The sequence below is a fragment of the Brassica rapa genome, chromosome A08 (genome assembly GCF_000309985.2).
Source record: "Brassica rapa cultivar Chiifu-401-42 chromosome A08, CAAS_Brap_v3.01, whole genome shotgun sequence".
NCBI classification, from domain to species: domain Eukaryota; kingdom Viridiplantae; phylum Streptophyta; class Magnoliopsida; order Brassicales; family Brassicaceae; genus Brassica; species Brassica rapa.
In genome coordinates, this window is record NC_024802.2 from 616 (window position 1) to 20,868 (window position 20,253).

The 20,253-nt window shown below is 36.9% G+C and overlaps 4 protein-coding genes across 11 annotated transcripts; 3 read left to right on the forward strand and 1 right to left on the reverse strand.

Annotated features, from left to right (window-relative positions):
• Positions 1-3,578: 3,578 nt before the first annotated feature.
• Positions 3,579-4,944, forward strand: LOC103832528 (NAC domain-containing protein 71-like). The gene is made up of 3 exons (XM_009108546.3): positions 3,579-3,735; positions 3,915-4,186; positions 4,275-4,944. Exons 1-3 carry the CDS (start codon positions 3,579-3,581, stop codon positions 4,773-4,775), a joined length of 930 nt encoding a protein of 309 aa, XP_009106794.2. The 3' UTR covers positions 4,776-4,944.
• A 1,328-nt stretch (positions 4,945-6,272) lies between these two features.
• Positions 6,273-8,625, forward strand: LOC103832529 (ALA-interacting subunit 3). Its single transcript, XM_009108547.3, has 8 exons — positions 6,273-6,554; positions 6,737-6,795; positions 6,870-6,944; positions 7,033-7,146; positions 7,243-7,313; positions 7,530-7,827; positions 7,917-8,206; positions 8,386-8,625. The coding sequence occupies exons 1-8, from the start codon at positions 6,476-6,478 to the stop codon at positions 8,441-8,443; spliced, it is 1,044 nt and encodes a 347-aa protein (XP_009106795.2). The 5' UTR covers positions 6,273-6,475; the 3' UTR covers positions 8,444-8,625.
• Positions 8,626-9,086: 461 nt separating this feature from the next.
• LOC103832530 (trafficking protein particle complex subunit 11) lies at positions 9,087-14,438 on the reverse strand. 2 transcript variants are annotated; one of them, XM_033276539.1, is made up of 11 exons: positions 14,299-14,413; positions 14,023-14,120; positions 13,526-13,948; positions 13,380-13,441; positions 13,192-13,297; positions 12,980-13,103; positions 12,820-12,900; positions 12,378-12,719; positions 11,973-12,139; positions 11,042-11,883; positions 9,087-10,794 (listed from the first exon to the last, which is right to left on the reverse strand). In XM_033276539.1, exons 2-11 carry the CDS (start codon positions 14,067-14,069, stop codon positions 9,353-9,355), a joined length of 3,636 nt encoding a protein of 1,211 aa, XP_033132430.1. In that variant the 5' UTR covers positions 14,070-14,120; positions 14,299-14,413; the 3' UTR covers positions 9,087-9,352. The 2 variants fall into 2 exon arrangements, with proteins under 2 accessions (XP_033132430.1, XP_009106796.1); XM_009108548.3 differs by having other exon boundaries at positions 9,089-10,794; positions 14,023-14,074; positions 14,299-14,438.
• Positions 14,439-14,506: 68 nt separating this feature from the next.
• LOC103832531 lies at positions 14,507-16,676 on the forward strand. Of its 7 annotated transcripts, none has more exons than XM_033276543.1 (7): positions 14,512-14,973; positions 15,048-15,107; positions 15,180-15,428; positions 15,491-15,588; positions 15,682-15,758; positions 15,844-15,970; positions 16,092-16,676. In XM_033276543.1, the coding sequence occupies exons 1-7, from the start codon at positions 14,589-14,591 to the stop codon at positions 16,245-16,247; spliced, it is 1,152 nt and encodes a 383-aa protein (XP_033132434.1). In that variant the 5' UTR covers positions 14,512-14,588; the 3' UTR covers positions 16,248-16,676. The 7 variants fall into 7 exon arrangements, with proteins under 7 accessions (XP_033132432.1, XP_033132434.1, XP_033132431.1 ...); XM_009108549.3 differs by having other exon boundaries at positions 14,516-14,973; positions 15,838-15,970; XM_033276544.1 differs by having other exon boundaries at positions 14,518-14,973; positions 15,512-15,588.
• The last annotated feature ends 3,577 nt before the right edge of the window (positions 16,677-20,253 follow it).

A 20,253-nucleotide genomic window follows, 5' to 3' on the forward strand; every position in this document is an offset into this window, starting at 1 on the left:
AACAAATGTTCCAAACCTCTTTAACCTTCATCATATGCTAGAGGCAGCATACAAGTATGCATTAAAATAGTATTGCAATTTTTTTTAAATTTTCCTCAAAATCTACGAAAATATTGAGTTTTTCGGTAAATGCTCTATATACTGAAGTCTATGATCTTTAGTGTTTTTTTTTTAATTTATAAACACATTCTAAATTTGTATTACTGTATATTTTAATGGCACATGGACATCGTTTTAATTTTTTATCAATTAATTTAGTAGAATTTCATAATATTCCCTAAATTGGTGGGATAAACACAATAAAATCGCTATTATTTAGAGAAACAGAGACAACAAAGGTTCCAAGCCTCTTTAACATTCATCATATTTTAGTGCAACATAAAAATATGCATTAAAATAGTATTGCAATTTTATTGAATTTTTCTTAAAATCTATGTATTAACCCCTACGAAAATATTGAGTTTTTCGGTAAATGCTCTATATATTGAAGTTTATGATATTTAGTGTTGTTTTAAAATTTCTAAACATATTCTACATTTGTAGTAATGTATATTAAACTTTCTTTCATGGTACATAAGCATCGTTTTATTTTTATCAATTAATTTAGTATAAGTTCATAACACTTCTTAAATTGGTGGACTAACCACTATAAAATCGCTATTATTTAGAGAAACAGAGACAACAATGGTTCCAAATCTCTTTAACCTTCATAATATTTTAGTGCAACATACAACTATGCATTAAAACATTATTGTCAAATTTTTTATTTTTTCTCAAAATCTATGTATTTAACCCTTATGAAAATATTGAGTTTTTCGGTAAATGCTCTATAAACTGAAGTCTATGATCTTTAGTGTTGTTTAAAAATTTTTAAACACATTCTACATTCATATTAATGTATATTAAACTCTCTTTCATGGTACTTGGGCATCGTTTTAATTATTTACAAACTAATTTAGTAAAAGTTCATAATACTCCCAGAATTGGTGGGCTAAACACTATAAAATCGTCATTCTCTAGAGTAACGGAAACAACAAATGTTCCAAACCTCTTTAACCTTCATCATATGTTAGTGCAGCATACAACTATGCATTAAAATAATACTGTCAAATTTTTGAATTTTTTTCAAAAACCCCCTACGAAAATATTGAGTTTTTCGGTAAATGCTCTATATACTGAAGTCTATGATTTTTAGTGTTGTTTTAAAATTTTAAACACATTCTACATTTGTATTAATGAATATTAAACGCTTCTTCATGGTACATGGGCATCGGTTTACCTTTTTTATCAATTTATTTAGTAAAAATTCATAATACACCCTAAATTGGTAGGCTAACTACTATAAAATCGCTATTCTCTAGAGAAACGGAGACAATAAAGGTTCCAAACCTTTTTAACCTTCATCATATGTTAGTGCAGCATGCAACTATGCATTAAAACAATATTGTCATATTTTTGAATTTTTTTCAAAATCTATGTAATCCCTACGAATATATTGAGTTTTTGGTAAATGATCTATATACTGAAGTCTATGATTTTTAGTGTTGTTTTAAAATTTCTAAACACATTTTATATTTGTAATAATTAATAGCTGCAGAAGCTAAAGATAGCACGGATTTTTCAATTGTTTTTATTCTTCATTTTTTTTGCTAAGATAGCACGGTTTTTTCATTGAAACATGTATTACATTGGTTGTTCTATTCCGGTCGTGTTCTTCAGACCACCTTAAGCTTGAGTAATAGATTAGCCGTCTGATGTCAAAGAAAGAAAAAAGACATATTACATGTGTTCAAACGGAACAATGGATTATAAATTGATCGTATATTGTCACGTTATATTTTCGTTTAGCCTTGACTAATTGATCAGATCACAAAAGAAAATAAATAGTGATGAAATCGTTATTACCGTACGTATAAGTTAATATGTCAAAGCAACTTTCACCAGACTCTTTCTCTCTTGTTATTGGTGATCACATCTGAAAGCACACATAAAATTATCGTGTTTCTTTAGGAAAAAGGAGAGTTACTTACTTCAATGTTCAATATTATACTTTAAGAAAATAAAGCATTATATCAAAAGTATCTTAAATTAATACATTTCAGAAAATACTATTCCAGATTTATCACATAAATTTAAAACTTCTAAGAACATAACATAATATTATAGTAATATTCAATTTTTCTAAATAAATTACACACTAACTAAAACATCATGGTTGGATTCACTAGGGTTTATATTCTTTATTGGAAATATTTTAGTCAATCTGATATTATTTTTTTATTTTAGAAATTTGATGAGTATATAATTTCATTTCATTTAAAGTATTTAGTAAACTTTGAAACTGATAGAATAAGTTATTTCGCATCATTTCATTATATAAAATGACAATTCCGTTACAACTTTAGAGAAAAGAGTTTGGCTATTTCATTATGTTTCCAGTGTTCTTCATGCATACATGAAAATTAGAATTTACCAACAATAAATTATGTAAACAAGAAATATATTTCTGTAAAAAAATTATATCTTACATGTGAAGATGCCATTTTTTTATTTTATTGTTTGGATCTAGGCCGAGGGTTAGACAAAAGAGATTTGAGTTTGGCCATGAATTAGTAACTGAAGACCTGAGAGAGAGAGAGAGAGAGAGAGAGAGAGAGAGAGAGAGAGAGAGAGAGAGAGAGAGAGAGAGAGAGAGAGAGAGAGAGAGAGAGAGAGAGAGAGAGAGAGAGAGAGAGAGAGAGAGAGAGAGAGAGAGAGAGAGAGAGAGATGAGTCAAAGATTGTGTGGGAGTAATGATGTAAAAGAGGCAAACTACGTCTTTAATCCATATGTAAAAGTGACTAAAGAAGCCTCCCAACGCTAAAGCCAAAGGGGATTTGGATGCCTGCGCTTTTGTGTTTCATTTTTTTGGTTATAAATTTCAATTTCTTAAGACCATAACTAGCATAAGTTTTTTCTTTTAACTGTCAAACCGAAAAAAGCAAAAGAAGAGTGTTTAGGTGTCGCCAGGTAGATCTGGTTTGAGAAAAGAAGGGTCTCTTAGTTTGTTGAATCATCAAAAGCCTTCTTTTTTGGGTTAAAACAATAATTTTAAAAACGGGCCTATAGTAGGGTAGCTAGCTCTATAACCACGTTAAGGTCTCACCAGGATTACCACAGTAGATAGAGATGGTTGTGAGGTGAGCTCGTAATTTGTATGTAGCGTCGTAATACATGAACATACGTTCGAGATCGGATATATGGGGCCATCTTCCTAACCTTTTCCGTCTCTCCTACTTGGGTTTCACACTTACAGAATCTTTAAAAGCCAGACTTCAATGTTTGTTTTTTCATAATTGTTAGTAAATTGTAATTTATAACTGAATGTAATTGCGATGACAAACACTGACCAAAAAGCAAATCCAAAGTAAGACAAAATATTGATATCACAAGATGCCAATCCATTGCTAAACTTTTACACATTCCCATATCATTTTCTCCTATTTATTTATATATACAGCCTCCTTCGTATGTTGTACGTAATAATCAGTAGCTGTAGCTATACTCCTATCTCCCTCCCTCTCTCATATCTACTTTGAATGGCACCGATGAGTTTGCCTCCAGGTTTCAGGTTTCATCCAACAGACGAAGAGCTAGTGGCATACTATCTGGACAGGAAGGTCAACGGCCGAACCATTGAGCTTGAGATTATCCCCGAAGTTGATCTCTATAAATGCGAGCCATGGGATTTGCCTGGTACGTATACATACATGTACTCTCTCTCTCTCTATTTCTCTCTCAATAAGATCATTGACTATACCTAGCCAAGGCTGTATAAATTAGATATTCATTTGCACTTACATTCATATACAAGATGGAGGTGTTTCTTTAACCCTTAATTAATCATATATATATAATTGAATAACGATGAACAGAGAAGTCATTTTTGCCGGGGAACGATATGGAATGGTACTTTTACAGCACAAGGGATAAAAAGTATCCGAATGGGTCTAGGACAAACCGTGCGACCCGAGCGGGTTACTGGAAAGCCACAGGGAAAGATCGTGTAGTAGAATCAAAGAAGATGAAGATGGGGATGAAGAAGACGCTCGTTTATTACCGAGGAAGGGCTCCTCATGGCCTTCGTACTAATTGGGTGATGCATGAATATCGTCTCACTCACCCTACTTCCTCCTCTTCCATCCAGGTACGTAATACTTGTGTTTTTATTTCCCGTGCACCAGATTCATCATATAATTAATATTACTAGTTCTGATAATGCTAACGTAAAACAGGAATCGTATGCATTGTGCCGTGTGTTTAAGAAGAATATACAAATTCCAAAGAGAAAAGAAGAAGAAATGACTACTAGTGTTGGGAAAGAGGAGGAAGAAGAGGAGAAGAAGAAGTGGAAAAAGTATGATGGGGAGACGATGGAAAGAGAAAGCGAAGAAGTGGAAAGCTTAAAAATAGCATCAGCGGAGACATCCTCATCAGAGCTCACTCAAGGGATCCTTTTAGACGAAGCTAACAGTTCATCCATTTTCGCCCTTCATTTCTCGTCTTCCCTTCTCGACGATCATGATCATCAACTTTTTGAAAACTACCCTCAGCTTCCCTTCCATTCTCCTCTCCCACTCCAAGGTTTCCCTCAGCTCTCTATGAACGAAGCAGAGATCATATCTATGGACAATTCCAAGCAACAAGACTTTCACTACAGAGACTCGATAAACGGGACACTTGACGAGATCTTCTCTTTTGCTTCTTCCTCCGCCACCTTGCCCCCAGCACTTTAATATATAATCCTTATTTTCATTTAATATATAGTCCTTATTTTCATATTCAGACTTCTTTTCTTAACCTACCGAATTATATTTAGATAATTCATATATATCGTTTTTCTTTTCTTTTTGGCTTCTCAATTGGTATAAGTGTAACCTACGACAAAAGGTTTGTGGTTGTTGAGTTTTTTTTTCTGCCACAAAAAAAAAAATTAAAATATTCATTTCTAATTTTTTCAATCTTAAAGAATGTGTGCGTGTGTTATAACTTATAAGTAGTGATTCCGTAGATCAACCTTTGTAATCTACATTGGGTTGGATCCCAAAAACTTAAGAAACAATTTACTTCAATTTTCTTTTCATATCTTTTCATAAGACAATAGTCTCTTAAATACGTACAATAACTGTCTACTAAACAAATGGGAAACGTGAAAGAATGGGAGACAATCCTAGAATATAGGAAACACACATTACCGCATCCACATCTCTAACCAAGTCAATCTTGGTTTACTTTGGTTATCCTTTGGTTATGATCTTATCACATTGTTCATTGTTCTGCCTGTAATCTATATTTTTAGAGGAAATGGATTCTGATAAGCCAATAAAAAGGAGAAAACTTAGAAAAAAGAGATATAAGTTGCAAATGATTTCTGTGAAGATGAGTTTAGGTTCCTGAGGAGATTATCAATATATATACTGAAAGAGGATCGGCCTAGTTTCCTTAAACAAAGGCGTCAGCTCGTGCGGTTCTTGCGTTCTACCACACTATTTTGTTGAGAAGTATAAAGACATGTGGTTTGATGGATGATCTCATGCTTAGCAGTAAGAGCCTTGAATTAATTGCTTCTGTATTCATCACCACTGAACTGAGTTGATATATGTGGAAAAGTAGAGAAAGCTTTAAGGACATGACTTTTAGAAAGTAAGAGCCTTACCCAAGTGTATTTGAATTTCTCATTAATAAAAACGACAAAGTACTTGCAGTGATGTATTGATATAGAAGGAGTAGTCCACACATTAGAAGAAATCAGAGCAAACAATTCTCATTAGTAGTAGAATAAACAAGAAAAACTAATTTGCAATGCTTTCATAGGATACACTCCTCAAATGTATCCTCTTTATCATTCTTAAATGTAATACTAGGAATTAATATCTTAAGAGCATTCATATTAAAAAAAATATGAAAATATATATATACTTTTAAGATGAATATCTATTAAATGAAAATTCTATTCATATATATTTTTATGATCAATTGTATTTTTTTATAACAAAATTTAAACCATTGATTACAAATTTTTAATTGCGAGATTTTTAATAATTTTAGTAATTTAAAATCGTTTTTAAAAATTTAAAATATACAAAATATCTAAAATTTTGTTATAGTGAATATGATTTAATAATATAAAATGGTGAATGACTTTTTTATCCACGAATAATTTCCTAGTTTTTTATATCATACGATAGGCCAGCCTGAACGTACGATAACAAGGGCCGTGTGTCTCTTTGTAAGAAAGTCTGAGGAAATAGAAAAGATAAAGCCCACAATATAGGCCTATGTGTTGATCGTGAATTGAATTGAATTGAATGATGGTTTCACAGAGCAGAGGAAGCACGACGATTTAGCAGGGCTTCGACGAACCCCGATCCAGGTGGTTTTCCGTCGATCTCGCTCTCCCCAGATTTCAGAATCATCCTTGATCGTTTTCTCCGCGATGAGTTCCAATACGGCGTCGTCGAGTGCCGGATCGGGAGATTCTTCCGCTGCCAGGAAGAATTCGAAGCGGCCCAAGTGTATAGATTATTCCTCTGCCTTGTTATCGTTGACTCTTCTTGGTTGGGTCTTATTAATCGATTTGGATGTTTGTTTCGATCGCTGTTTTTTTCTTTTTGTGAAAACAATCCTTGTTTCACTATTTGAATTGACTCAAAATTCTTTTTTAACTTTAAGCAAAATCATCCTTGATTCGTTGCAGATTCCAAGTTCACACAACAGGAGCTTCCAGCTTGCAAGCCCATTCTTACGCCTGGCTGGGTAAAGCAGCAGCAATCTTCCCCTTTTCTAATCTCGTTAGAGATCATCAATCTTTTCCTCTTTTTTTGCTGCAGGTGATTTCGACATTTTTGATAGTCAGTGTCATCTTTATTCCCCTTGGAGTTATCTCTCTTTTCGCTTCCCAGGATGTACGTCTCCCCCTTTCCTTTCCTACATTCCTAGGCTTCCCCCCCTGTCTCACTCACGTGTTTCGTTTCGTTTCTCATTGCTGGCTAGGTTGTGGAGATCGTTGATCGGTATGATAATGATTGCATTCCTGCACCTGCTAGGACTAACAAGGTTGCTTTTATTCAAGGAGCTGCTCCTAAATCTTGTAACCGAACTCTAACAGTCTGTCCCTCCCTTATGCATCTACCCACCCCCCTTTTTTTTGCTCTTTTTGTATTTGTGTTGTTTACTTTTCCTTTTCTCCATTGCCATTCTTAGGTGACCAAGCGTATGAAGCAGCCTATCTATGTTTACTACCAGCTTGAAAACTTCTACCAGAATCACCGAAGGTATTCCTTCATCTTGACAACCAAACCTTAAGACTCCTCAATTAGTATGAGTCACATTCATCTTGGTGGTAGTATTTTGTCTTTGACCTAGAATGGAAGGTGTGGGTTCTTTATGGATATCAAGATTGATATGATGGTGTAGGAGTGTACCACTGTTTTATCTATCTAACTTTGATTGTTTTTGTATAGTTCTAATCGATCAGTGTCTATGAACAGGTATGTGAAAAGCAGAAGTGATTCACAGCTGAGAAGTCCAAAATTCGAGAATCAAATTAGCGCATGCAAGCCTGAGGATGATGCTGGTGGGAAGCCGATTGTGCCATGTGGTCTCATTGCTTGGAGTCTTTTTAATGATACCTACACTTTATCAAGAAATAATACACCCCTTGCTGTGAACAAAAAAGGCATTGCCTGGAAGAGCGACAAGGAGCACAAGTTTGGGAACAAAGTCTTCCCCAAGAATTTTCAAAAGGGGAACCTCACTGGTGGTGCCACTCTAAATCCAGATATACCGGTAAAAACCTCAAATACTAGACATCAGTCCATTGAAAAATTCGACGTGGATGCTTAGCAACTTGTCATCTTTCTTCCTCTTTTCTTCAGCTTAGTGAACAAGAAGATCTCATCGTGTGGATGAGAACTGCAGCATTGCCAACATTTAGAAAACTCTACGGGAAGATAGAGACCGACCTTGAGAATGGTGACACCATACAGGTTACGCTGCAGAACAACTATAACACTTACAGTTTTAGTGGGAACAAGAAGCTTGTTTTGTCGACAACGAGCTGGCTGGGTGGGAAGAACGATTTCCTCGGCATTGCTTACCTGACAGTTGGCGGGATCTGCTTCTTTTTGGCACTCGCATTTACCATCATGTACCTTGTGAAACCCAGGTAGGAAGATCCCTTCAAATGTATTTTTTTTTTTTTGTTGCAATGGTATCGCTCATATGCTAAACCCTGATTGTTGGAGTGTCGTTTATTTAACAAAAGATTTATTCTTGTGCATTCTCCCACCTATCTTAGACTGTCATGCTGTGTAACAAATATGTACTTTTTTTTTTTAATTTCAGGCGACTTGGGGATCCGTCCTACTTGTCATGGAATAGAAATCCTGGTGGAGGTCGTTAACAAGCTTGGGGAGGGAGAGAGAGCTCAGCTCTGCTCTGCGTGTGTAAATCTTGTGTGTCCATGTATACCTACTTTACATTGAAATCCACATATTTATTACTTTGTTGTTGTTCCAAACATTACTTTTGTCCCAACAAACCTCTCCTGTTATTTTCTTATAACCATTCACATTCACAGATTTATTGTGTGTTTGTATAACCATCGCAATTCTAAAAATTTGGCAACTGAAACCCGCAGACAAAAGGTATGTATTGAAGCTTGTTGAAACCAAAACTCAAGAGCTATCAAAGCAGCCGAAGAAGAATATTGGATACTGGCCTTGAGGGTAAGACGAGCTCCTGCCTCCCTCACCACTGTGATCTTCCTTCCCGCCATTGCTGCAGCTCTCTGAAAAATGCCCAAGAACTTTCCGCTCTCCACCACTATAGCAGCCAAGATCAAACTCCTTTACCAGCAGAGATGGTTGATATGAAGTGACGGTTTACACGTTGATCTGTGTAGAACATCAGGTAACAAACGCACACTGTAACTGTAACGTGTGTTTCCACCTGAAAATTATTTTGATTGGTTCAAAACAAGCCACAGATTAGTTTTCTCATGAAGGGTGGTGCGTTCCATTAAATAACGTCGTGCAATGTGACAGTCTGGTAAACCTTATTGAAGCATTATTAAGTTACTGTAACAAAACATTTGTTGTTTTTTCTACTACTAAATAAAATTGTGATTTTGTGTCTGAGAGTTCTCCCAACAAAAAAAGAAAGCCAATTATTATCAACATAAGAAAATACAAAAGACAACATAGCAGACACCCCAGGTAAGAAAATTAGCAAACTGACAGAATAATGTGTTTACTCACTGCAGATGGGTGAAACTGCACATCCGGAAACCCAACTCGCACGTGAAGTTGCACTACTTGGCAGTGGAGTTGGCCTGTGGCGCTGAGGGAAACACAAAGACACTTGAAGCAATCGTAGATGGCTGAAACTCAGCAGAATATCGCACCGATGTCAAAGTAATTTTGGGGAGTTGCTGTTGACCGCAAGTCAAGGGCACTAGCTTATAACTTAAGACGTGTTCTGACTTGGGAAGGACTGAAACCGTATTGCTGTGAGACCCAGACAGGACAAAACTCTGTGCATCAGCCAGAGCAAACTTTGCTTCTTGGAGCAACTGTGTCTGGTTGCAGATTGTAATGGCGTATGTGAAGGATTCTCCAAGAATCGCATACGGAGGACAGTTCAAACTCATGACCAGTGGTGATGCATCCACATTTACCTCAGCGAGTTTGTGCTTTGTTGAAACACATGCATCTTCTGTGTAATCTCCCTGCCTCCTCCATTTCATATGTACTGATCCCAAACTAAGCTTTGGAGTTCTCATCGTTGGTATGACTGTGAAAACCTTTTTGAACTCTTCTCCTGGCGCAAGATTAGCAGAATCTGAGGTTTCTCCACCCCCACCCCCCTGCTGAATCAAACATGAAGTTTTCCCTTGCTCATCATCCAATTCAATCGACATGCACATCAGTTTCAGTGCTATCTCTGTGCAATTTTTGGCGCTGACAACTAACACGCTTTTTTCGTTCAGCGGCAGAGAAGACATGTCTTCAGAATCAGGGGCTGGCTTGATCCTATTGAGCAATAGGTGATCCCTTCTATATGGCAACATAAACCGATTGGTAATGAAAAGAGGCATCTTCCCTTCAATCTGTAAGCTCTTGTGTATGTGAACTTTCTGGGCATTGGCTTCATTTCCTTGTGGCAAATAACCCAATGACACAAAAAGCATAACCGGCTTGGCTCTGTGCCACTTGATTTCTAGTTTGCAGGACCATGATTCCCCTTCCTCCAGGTCTGGAACAGAAACCAGCCCAAAAGATTGCTGTATTTTCTTTATGTTCCCTGTTTCAGACTCAGATTCATCGTTGCCCTCTGCCCCATCAATACCACATATTTCCACATGATGGCTTTCTAAAGAGAATGGTTCTGCTTCTCTTGGGCTAAACAAACCACCACCACCCACATCAACTAGATTGATCTTCAATTCACCACTGTGTACGGCATGACCCTTTGACGTTACCACAATAGGCATCGTAAAGTTTTCTCCAACTAGGGCGGGACCAGAGGCACCTAGACTGACGTCCACCTGTGGTTCAGGCTCTTCAACCTGAGTAGCTTTCTGACCAAAGACTGCAAGAATTGGGTCCTTTGTTGGCAAAGACTGCACACAATTCTCATGCTTCCAGACAGGCGAATCCTCCATTGCAGCAGGACTCTCAGCTCTTGAACAGATCGTGAAACGAGGCCCCAATTTTGCGAGAACAGAAAGACACTCAAGCTTGCCGCTTTGCTCTGCAGATAAGAAAACAAATGTAAGGCAATCAAAATCCTAAAAGCAAAGGGAAAACCAAGTATATACCAGATTACGCATTGATTCCATAATATAGATACAAATTCTCAAGATTTACATTCAGTTCTGTTAATTGGTGTAACTATGATTTCAAAAATCCCTACCAGGTTTGACTTCTAATGGATAGACTGCAAATATGCACCAGTGTGAGGGACAAAAACAACACTCTTTTAATGAAATCACACTAACCAGGCTTGATTGCATACGTTAACCTTAGCCAATTATTTGGCACAAGCACTAGCGACTGCTCATTCTCTACTTGGCTACCACTTTGGACAGTGCTAGACGGAGAAGCCACAAGAGGCTTCTGGGAATTCCTGACAACAAAATTGCACGTAGATTGATTGAACTGAACTTCTAGATGATCTATTTCGACTGGGAGAGGTAGATGAGAAAGAAGTGACAACGTAATAGAGCACAAAGCACGAGGCTTGATCATTTGCTCATGAAAAGCAACCGAAGCTAGGAGAACAGGTCTTAGAGGACTGACGAGATCAATCTCAAGATGAAGAGGGCTATCACTGGCTAATTTGAACCCACTTTCTTCGGTAGATGATATCAGCTCAGTTTCACGACACATAAGAGTAAACACTTCTCTATGTATACTTTCTCTTCTTGAAACAGTTGCAGGACCCCCAGGACCGTATGTTTTGTCTCTCAAGTTCCCAAAGTCGTCACAAGATGTTACAGGCAGTGCAACCATTTCAAGGGACAACTCTACAAAAGCTTTAAGCGCACCAAGGTTTCTCGAACACTCCCTTAGGTAACCCAATACCTCCCAGAGCAAAGATACCCAACCTTCTTGTCTGTACAAATTTGCAGCAATATCAAAAAAGAATTTTGCGTTGCTGGGATCAGATAATCCAAAGTACTCCCGGGCTATTTCAAATGCACAAAAAGCAGCCATCCTCCGGGATTTAAGGTTGGTAAACGATTCATAAGATTTCTTCAGCCAAGCAACAATTTCAAAGGAACCTTGAAATCGCTTTGCTTCTGAAATTGCATACCGTATGTACTCTTCATCCGTTATACTGCCAAAACATTAGTAAATCATACCTTAGTAGGGGGTAGCTTTGCTAAGTTGTGTGTTTACACATATATGTGGGGTGGATATACTTACAAGTGGAGTGTTAACGCTTCTCCCTTCTCACGTAACTGAGAAAACTGACCCACATAGACCGAAGGAGTAATGGACTCTGAGCTGCCACCAATTTGTTGAGCTGCCACGGACATTGACAACAACAGCTCCAGCGCAGATTTCTTATTCTGCAAGTAATGAGCAGCCAACTGCAGGAAGAAGAAGTTAAGAACATATTATACCTTCGGCATAGTGCACTAGGAACATAATGAGTTGAGAAAATTTTGAGAAAGAGGAACAAATGTAATGGATGAAAAATCCAGCATTTGTTTTGAGATAGGTGTATAATATTGTTTGGGAAAAATGATAACCACATACATACAAATTGAACATTAAATGCAGCATTAAGCGTAGATTATGTTCTGAGTACGAGAAAAATGGACTGACCTGATAATAATAGGCAGGATAAAACTCAAATTCAGTCAAAGGTATCTCTGCAGTTCCTTGGTTTAAGGATGAAAAATTCTGAACAGTAGCTGAGCTTGTCTCCAGCAACTCAGCAAAGACAAGAAACTGCCTACTCATCCATTCCCAGTGGAGAAAATTATATTCGGTGGATCCAACAACCTTGTCATATGATGACTTATGTTGATGAAACCATATGACGGCTTCTGAGAGCTTTCCACCGTGCAACAAAAGCGTAGATATCTTGAAATGCAATTGCTCAGCTATGGTCTTAATCTCGACCAAGCGTTGAATTGGAGGCAACCTAGTTGACGTGCCGATCATCTGTTTGCATAAAACCAAAAACCACATATGCATGCAACAAGTAGGAGAGAAACAGAAGAGAGAGTAGGGTAGGGTGAGATGAGTAGGAAAGAAAGAGGACCTCGTGCAAGGAATGGTAGGCGTCCTCATAGAACTTCAAAGCCTCACCCCAATCTCTACGAAACTCAGCATATACAGCGACCTAGCATCATAGCAGAGCACGGATGAGGCCTCCTTTGAAACCAAAAATGATGAAGAGGAAAGTGAAAAAGGTTACTTACTTTGAAACAATAGCGAACAATCAAATCAAGAGAAGTGGAACTTCTTTTTTCAATGCGACTTTTGATTCTCCTAGCTTCTTCTCTGTAATAGGAAAGGGCCAAATCTGAAAACGCAGAGGCGATTCTGCAAAAACATATAGCTAGCGTGAAGGGAAAACCTGGGGTAGTGTGATAAAGATTAAAGAGGAGGAGAAGAAGAAATGTATGGGTACCTGGGGAGGGAGAGAGGGAGTTCAGAGTGGTTGAGGAAGAGGACGTACTTAGAATCTAATTCGGCACGCTTTCGCAATGCCAGTAGACGATCTTCGCTAATAACCTCTAGATAGAGCAAGTCATGAAAGGGGTAATAAGCAGCAGAGGGAGGATATTGTTAAAAAAAAAAAAAAAGGGAGGGCTATACCATGGGGAGAAGACTGGACTACAACGACCACAAGTTTGATGTTTTTGGGACGGATAACGGATCTGTGTAATGTAGAGAGAGAGAGAGAGTGTGTTAGTTAATCTTGAGAGACAATAAAAATAAGGAGAGAGGAGAGGAGGACGTACTTGAGGGTGTCGAGATTGGAGCAGACCTGTAGCCATTGAGTAGGATCGCCGGAGATGTGATTGGAGGGGAAGAAGGCGGCGACAAGAGCAGGGACCTTGGTGCGATGCTTAAGCAACCAGTCCCGTTTCAAGATGCCTCCGGAAGGAACAGCGGCAGAAGGGGAGGAGGAAGAGTCGGAGCTTAGAGGATCTCTGAAGGAAGAGGAGGTTGGGTTGTTGATCACGTCACGATGAGCAAGGAGGAGGAGAGGGAGATGGGAGAAGTCGGGGAAGGCGAGAGCGTTGATGGGAGGCTGCTGGGAGTGGAGATGGTTAGTAATGGAGGAGTGTAGCTCTGCGCATCCGAAGAGAGCCACCAGACTTACGGGCGGCGTCCTGAGCTCTTCCGGGTATTCCTCCTCCATCATCTTACTTCCCTCGAGTCTGCACCCGTATATAAATAACAATTACCCAAAATCACAAGAGAGGAGGATCCAACTACTAATCTTAGGACTTACACTTGATTGAGCTTCTTCTGTGTACCTTCTGGTGCCGATCCTGCCATGACTCCTATAACAATCCCCCAAGAAGAAGAAACTTAAAGACACCAAATAGGCTTTAAAAGAAAAAGAATAGCCAAGCGATTAGTAATGTAATGTCAACAAGTCTACTAATATCATAGATACACAAGTCTCTCCATAAAAGCATTTAAGAGTTGAAAATCAAAAGGCAAAAAGCTATATGGATCAAATTGAAAAAAACTCGAATCGGATCCAAATCAGATAGATTCTAACCTTGAGGTTGAGTTTTGATGGAGGAGAGTGCTTGAATTCTTCTTCCCAACTCGGATCTGATACCGAAGAGAAGAGAAGGGAAGTCCGAAGAGAAGAGCCTTGCTGGTCTAGAGAGAGAGAGAGAGCAATTAAATGGGCTACGTGGTATCTCTTATTGGGCTGGACATTTATATTTTGGGCCACAGTCGAATATGATGGATGATGTTCCTGAGTAAGAAGTTAAGGGGCCAATCAATCAATTATATGAATAATAATATCTTTTGCACATTCCGGCGAGCGAGAGAGCGAAAATGGCCTCCTTGTCTCCGTCGTCGTCGTGTCTCCTCAGAAACCTCATTCTGACGCCTTCTCCTCATCCCTTTTCCCGGCCAATCTTTGTGGGCGGCTCACGGAGGAGGCATCTGGTGCAGAGACTCAGCGCGCTCAGGGAATGGAGGGAGTACGAAGACGCTGTCAAGAGAAAAGATCTGGCCGGGGCTCTCAGATTCCTCAAAACCGTCCAAGTCATCGATAAACAGGCAGCTGAATCCATAAATATTGCGGCGGCACCGGCTCTTGATTGGGAGGTGTTGGATGCGTGTTTGAATGCAGATGATATGAGACTGGTTGGGAGTGCTTTTAGGTTTCTCAAGGACAGAGGTCTACTCCCCAACTTCGCCAAGTTTTCCAATATTGGTAATCCTTTCTTTCTTCCCCTTTGATTGATTGATTGATCGATCAATCCCCATTTCATTTCATGTCATTGTCAGTTCTGGAGGGCCCAAGAGAAGTCACACCTACTGTCCTCAAGTCTGCAACTGGCTTGGAAGGTCTCTTCACTGAGTTCACTCTCCTTTGATTTGATTTGATTCATTCATTACTCATTCAATTTCTATTTTCAGTGAATAAACTTGCACCCAAGAAGTGGGGTCTCTCTGATAGCTCCAGCATTGCTCTCGCTGCTTTTCTCGGTGGAGTCTCCTATCTTCTTTCTCAGGACATTGATCTCCGCCCTAACCTTGCTGCCATTTTGGGTCTTGCTTTTTTGGATTCCCTTCTTCTCGGTGGTACCTGCTTTGCCCAAATCTCATGCTTCTGGCCTCCCCATAAGCGTCGTGTCATTGTTCACGAAGCTGGTCATCTTCTTGTTGGTAATGCTATTGATTTTCTTTTTTATTTGCGTGGTCCTTTTTTGTGGCTTAACTGTTTGTAGCTTCTCTGTGCTGTGGTGCAGCATACCTCATGGGCTGCCCTATCCGTGGTGTCATTTTGGATCCCATTGTTGCCATGCAAATGGGAGTTCAGGGACAGGTTCTTTTCACTTTGTATGCTTCAATGATGTGTGATTCTATGCACCTTTCAGCTACAAATGCAACCGTTTTCTGTACTCGATTGTCATCGCAGGCTGGAACCCAGTTCTGGGATCAAAAGATGGAGAGTGAGATTGCTGAGGGGCGGCTTAGCGGTAGCTCATTTGATAGGTGAGATTGCTAGCTAAGCTCTTCTTCTTTCCCTCTCATTCACATTTCACAACCCTGATGGTGGTTCCGTTTCTCTTAGGTATAGCATGGTTCTTTTTGCTGGTATTGCAGCTGAAGCACTTGTTTATGGTGAGGCTGAGGGTGGGGAGAATGATGAAAATCTCTTCAGGAGCATCTCAGTTCTTCTCGAACCACCATTATCCGTAGCTCAGGTCAGGTCTTGTGCAAATCATACATCTGATGACACTAGTATACTACTCCCTTCCACTTTTCTTGCACCAGTCTACAGATTGTTAAGCATTGCGAATGTGTACGTTTTATTATACGCTGCAGATGTCGAATCAAGCCAGGTGGTCTGTCCTACAATCTTACAATCTGCTCAAGTGGCACAAGGCGGCACATCGGGCCGCTGTTGAAGCTTTGCAAGTGGGAAGTCCTCTTAGCATTGTGATACGAAGGATTGAGGAAGCTATGTCTCCAAGCAGGTGACTACAGCTCAATTACTCTCATAAGGACGGCACCATAATTTGGAATTTATCGAGACAGAAGCAGATAAATTCAGAAATAAACTACCTGGCTGCAACCGGAATGGCCACAAAGATGTTGTATTTTTGGATCCATGTTCAAGTAAGTTAAGTTCTTATCCACTGAGGGAGATGTTGAGGACGTGATAATGGCAGTTCTCTTGCCTTATTCACATGTTCAAGCAAGCTTTTGATAGCTTCAAGAAATTGGTTATAGATTAACAATCACTTGAAAACTGTGTAGTTAGTTGCATTATTGTATCTAAACATAAAGTGTGCTAATACAAGCAGGGACCTCTATTATTCTTGTTGTTGCTTTTATTTAATTTTGAGAAAGGAAACTTGCATTGCTGTCTGTTTAATCTATGTTCAGTCAAACGATTATTTATATGTTTTGTGGGTGTTAACGAAGACGTTTTATTTAAGTTATCGGATGAGTTGCAAGAGTTCAGGTCTGGAAACGGGAAGAAAAATCTAATACTTTGGTCGAAACAATGATCGAAGAGATAAATTCTAGTTCTAGCCATTTTAGTGTTGTGTGCTTGATTTCGGATGCCGTTCTCTTTTCTCCTCGTCCTTTCTGTATATTCGATGTCCCAAAGTGCTTCTCGGTCTTGACCTAGTTTGTCTGGACCAAAAATGGTCTAGGCCGAAATGTCATGGGCGAGATGTCCTAATCTGGACCGGAAATCAATATCTGTTGGACCTTGACAAAGGAATGTCTCCTCCAACAATTGCCATACACACTTTGACGATGATATGCACCATTATACTAGAAATGGAAAACACCATGAGGACAGTGTTAGGTTACTTGATGGATAAAGAGAGTAACCCAATAGTTGCCAGCAGAGCAAAGGAGATCTACGTTTCTAGGATACAACCAAGCTATTACGTTAAGGAAAAAAACTAATACATGATGATTATGGTGTTGCACGAAGGCATCATCATCCCCTGCTGCTGCAGTAGTATGGCAGAGAGCCTTCCACCCTTGGTATTGGTTACCGCCCGTCTCAATGTTTAAGCATGCCCAGTGCATAAATAATGTAAAATAATTTCAAAAAGGACCCTAAATTTAAAAAACGGGCTCTAAATTATAACTAAAATTAAGTAAAAATTTTGAGGCCCAGTGCAAATGCACCTTGGGCACACCCATAGAACCGGGCCTGCCCCTAATCCCCCTTCTTTCAGCTCATCCTTGGGGATTATGTCAACCAAGAAATCAAACACGTCTGCTCTCTATTAAAAGCAAGTTGGGGATTCATAAACTTCAATAAAAATGAGCGCATGCATGCATGCCCGAAGGCAACTCAGCAAATCTTATATATTAAAACAGAAGTCACAACCTTAATTCATGTGTGATTTTTTTAAAAAATGAACCTAATAGACATATTCATAGAAATTCATACTACATTTTAATTAAGACTAATAATAAATAAAAATTTTAAAATATTTTAATCATAATATCTTTTGATATCTTTTCATTTTAAATATAAATATATTTATTTTAAAATTCTAACAAATCTGTTTAAAAAGATTTTTACAAGATCTTTATTTTTGAAATTATATTTAAATATTTTCACTAATTTTGAAATTAGTTTAAAATATTATTATACATTAATATATTCAGTTATATAAAATGAAAAAAATAAAAAATCTATAATATTTTATTTATTGTATAATCATAATCAATCATATTAAAATAAAATTATTATATTGAGCTAAATATAATAAAATTGTATTAAATTTATATATTTATATATTTTATATTCGTAATTATAAATATTTATGTTCAAAAATAAAATCTAATATGTTGGTAAGATGGGTTAACATTATCAAACTATATAATACATGTATAAAAATTAACATATATTTCTTTAAAGTTAATAATATAAAATCTTTGTAACTACTTTAATCATAATATATTTTCATTTTAAATATAATATATATTTATATATTATATTTGAAAAATTCTAATAAATCTGTGTAAAAATATTTAAACAATAACTTAATGTATTTTAAGTTATCGTTTAGAAATGAAAATAAATAAATTATATCCTATTTTATCTACTTTTATAGTCATGATCATGTTAAAATATAATTATTATACTAAAATAAATATGATAAAATTATATTCAATTGATAAATTTATAAATTTTATTTTCATAAATATAAACTATTTATTTAAAATATAATATGATGATAGAACAGCTTAAAATTAACAAACTATATAATACATGTCTAAAAATTAACATATCTTACACTTTTGTATATACAATAATAAATTATCTAAAATGAATAAGCATAAAAATATTGGTCAAAAGAAATCCCGTTTTGAAATACGGGTCAGAATTTAGCATAAATTAAATACAAAATATTTTTTAAATATATTTTCTCATGAAAATATTAATTTTCTTAATAACTAAATGCAAATACAATAAGATAAATATATAATAAGAAGTGGCAAATACATAAGGTTTAAAAAATTAATTAATTATAACATGTAAATTATAAAATTATTGTATTTGAAATAGTTATATAAATATTTAAGTATATGATTAACATTAAAAATATATACCATTTATGTTCTAAAACAAAAATTTATATATAGAAAAGTGAAAATAAACACCCGTGCAGTTGCACGGATCAAAATCTAGTTTAAGTTAAAACAGAACTTACAAAAACCAAAAATAAGTTGGGAAAAAGAGTAAAGATAAAATACTAAATTTTATTATAGTTTTTAATAAAAATATATTTAAAATATTAAATTTTATTATTATTTTTAATAAAAATAATTAAAATATTAAATTTTATTATTATTAATATTATCCATGGGTCTAGCGGATCACCCGCAGATTTAAACGGGATGGATGCATATTTCATATTTTCTTCCTCAAGTTAAGTGGATCAAAAAATTTGGATCAAAAAATCACTTAACCCACGAGTTGGCGGATCAAGCGGGCGGTTTGATCCGTAACCCAGCTCTAGCTCCAACACAAAGACCTCCACTATAACACCATTTCCTTACCTTAGCTCTCGCGTCTAACGGACGACCATATCTGAAACTCTGAAAAGCATGCAATATATTCAACTAGTGGTTTGTCCGCGCTTCGCGCGGAAATTTTACCCATTTGTATAATTTTATTATGAATTGTTGTTGTTATATATTATTTTTTATTGAGAATTAGATTTTAGAGTTCTTAACTGTGTTTTGCCAAAGAGTTGAATCATATTGTTTAATAGCATGTGATTGAATTTTTCATATCATATCATGAAATGTAGTTTAGTTTAGTCAATGATTTATTTATATACTAATAAAAGTAGACGGATAATAATTTTTATTTATTGTTTATGTAAACGGTGTGGCTTCAAATGAAAACAAACATGTACGTGTAGGATAGATGGTGTGATGAGTTGATAGGTAATAAGATGCTTCAAATGAATTTGTTTTTTATTTGCTTAAAATATAGCACAGCTTCGTTACGGACTATTTCTGATATTTTGCTAGTTATCTTTTGGTCTACAGTAGTGTTTTTAAAAAGAAAAACAATAGGTGAGTAAGTGTAGGGTCGATGGTGTGGTGAGTTGAATTTTTTAGAAATGAGAACTCGCTTCTTGATTGCGTGAATGTTAATTAGCTTGTCGTAAGTGCTTGCTCATTTGGCGGGCTAACTTGGCCTTACTTTTGGGGATTGTTTCCATTGGCGTGCCGATGCTGGTAACTTTGATGTCATGTAACCATGGCCAGCTTCACACACCGGCTGTGTTGGTGTTACGTTTTTTACAAATCAATTTCATGAAAAACAAAAGTTCCAATGTTTAACACACTTTGTTCTTGTTTAGCTATGCAGGATGGAGACGTGTTGTTGTTAGACGATCCCCTCACTACTCTTATATTTCTCTAGCAATGGATTTGTATTTTATAAGCTACTCTGGTTTGTAAAATATTTTTGTTATGATTTGTGGGCATGTTT

Coding starts and splice junctions, on each gene's coding strand:
- LOC103832530 (XM_033276539.1), bottom strand. CDS start 14,069: ATGGCAGGATCGGCACCAGAAGGTACACAGAAGAAGCTCAATCAAGT. Junction 12,720..12,819: donor CCTACCATTCCTTGCACGAG/GTCCTCTTTCTT, acceptor TTATGCAAACAG/ATGATCGGCACGTCAACTAG. Junction 10,795..11,041: donor AACGTATGCAATCAAGCCTG/GTTAGTGTGATT, acceptor TCTTATCTGCAG/AGCAAAGCGGCAAGCTTGAG.
- LOC103832529 (XM_009108547.3), top strand. CDS start 6,476: ATGAGTTCCAATACGGCGTCGTCGAGTGCCGGATCGGGAGATTCTTCC. Junction 6,555..6,736: donor GAATTCGAAGCGGCCCAAGT/GTATAGATTATT, acceptor GATTCGTTGCAG/ATTCCAAGTTCACACAACAG. Junction 8,207..8,385: donor ATGTACCTTGTGAAACCCAG/GTAGGAAGATCC, acceptor TTTTAATTTCAG/GCGACTTGGGGATCCGTCCT.
- LOC103832528 (XM_009108546.3), top strand. CDS start 3,579: ATGGCACCGATGAGTTTGCCTCCAGGTTTCAGGTTTCATCCAACAGAC. Junction 3,736..3,914: donor CGAGCCATGGGATTTGCCTG/GTACGTATACAT, acceptor AACGATGAACAG/AGAAGTCATTTTTGCCGGGG. Junction 4,187..4,274: donor CTTCCTCCTCTTCCATCCAG/GTACGTAATACT, acceptor AACGTAAAACAG/GAATCGTATGCATTGTGCCG.
- LOC103832531 (XM_033276540.1), top strand. CDS start 14,589: ATGGCCTCCTTGTCTCCGTCGTCGTCGTGTCTCCTCAGAAACCTCATT. Junction 15,429..15,490: donor AGCTGGTCATCTTCTTGTTG/GTAATGCTATTG, acceptor AACTGTTTGTAG/CTTCTCTGTGCTGTGGTGCA. Junction 15,971..16,091: donor CACCATTATCCGTAGCTCAG/GTCAGGTCTTGT, acceptor TATACGCTGCAG/ATGTCGAATCAAGCCAGGTG.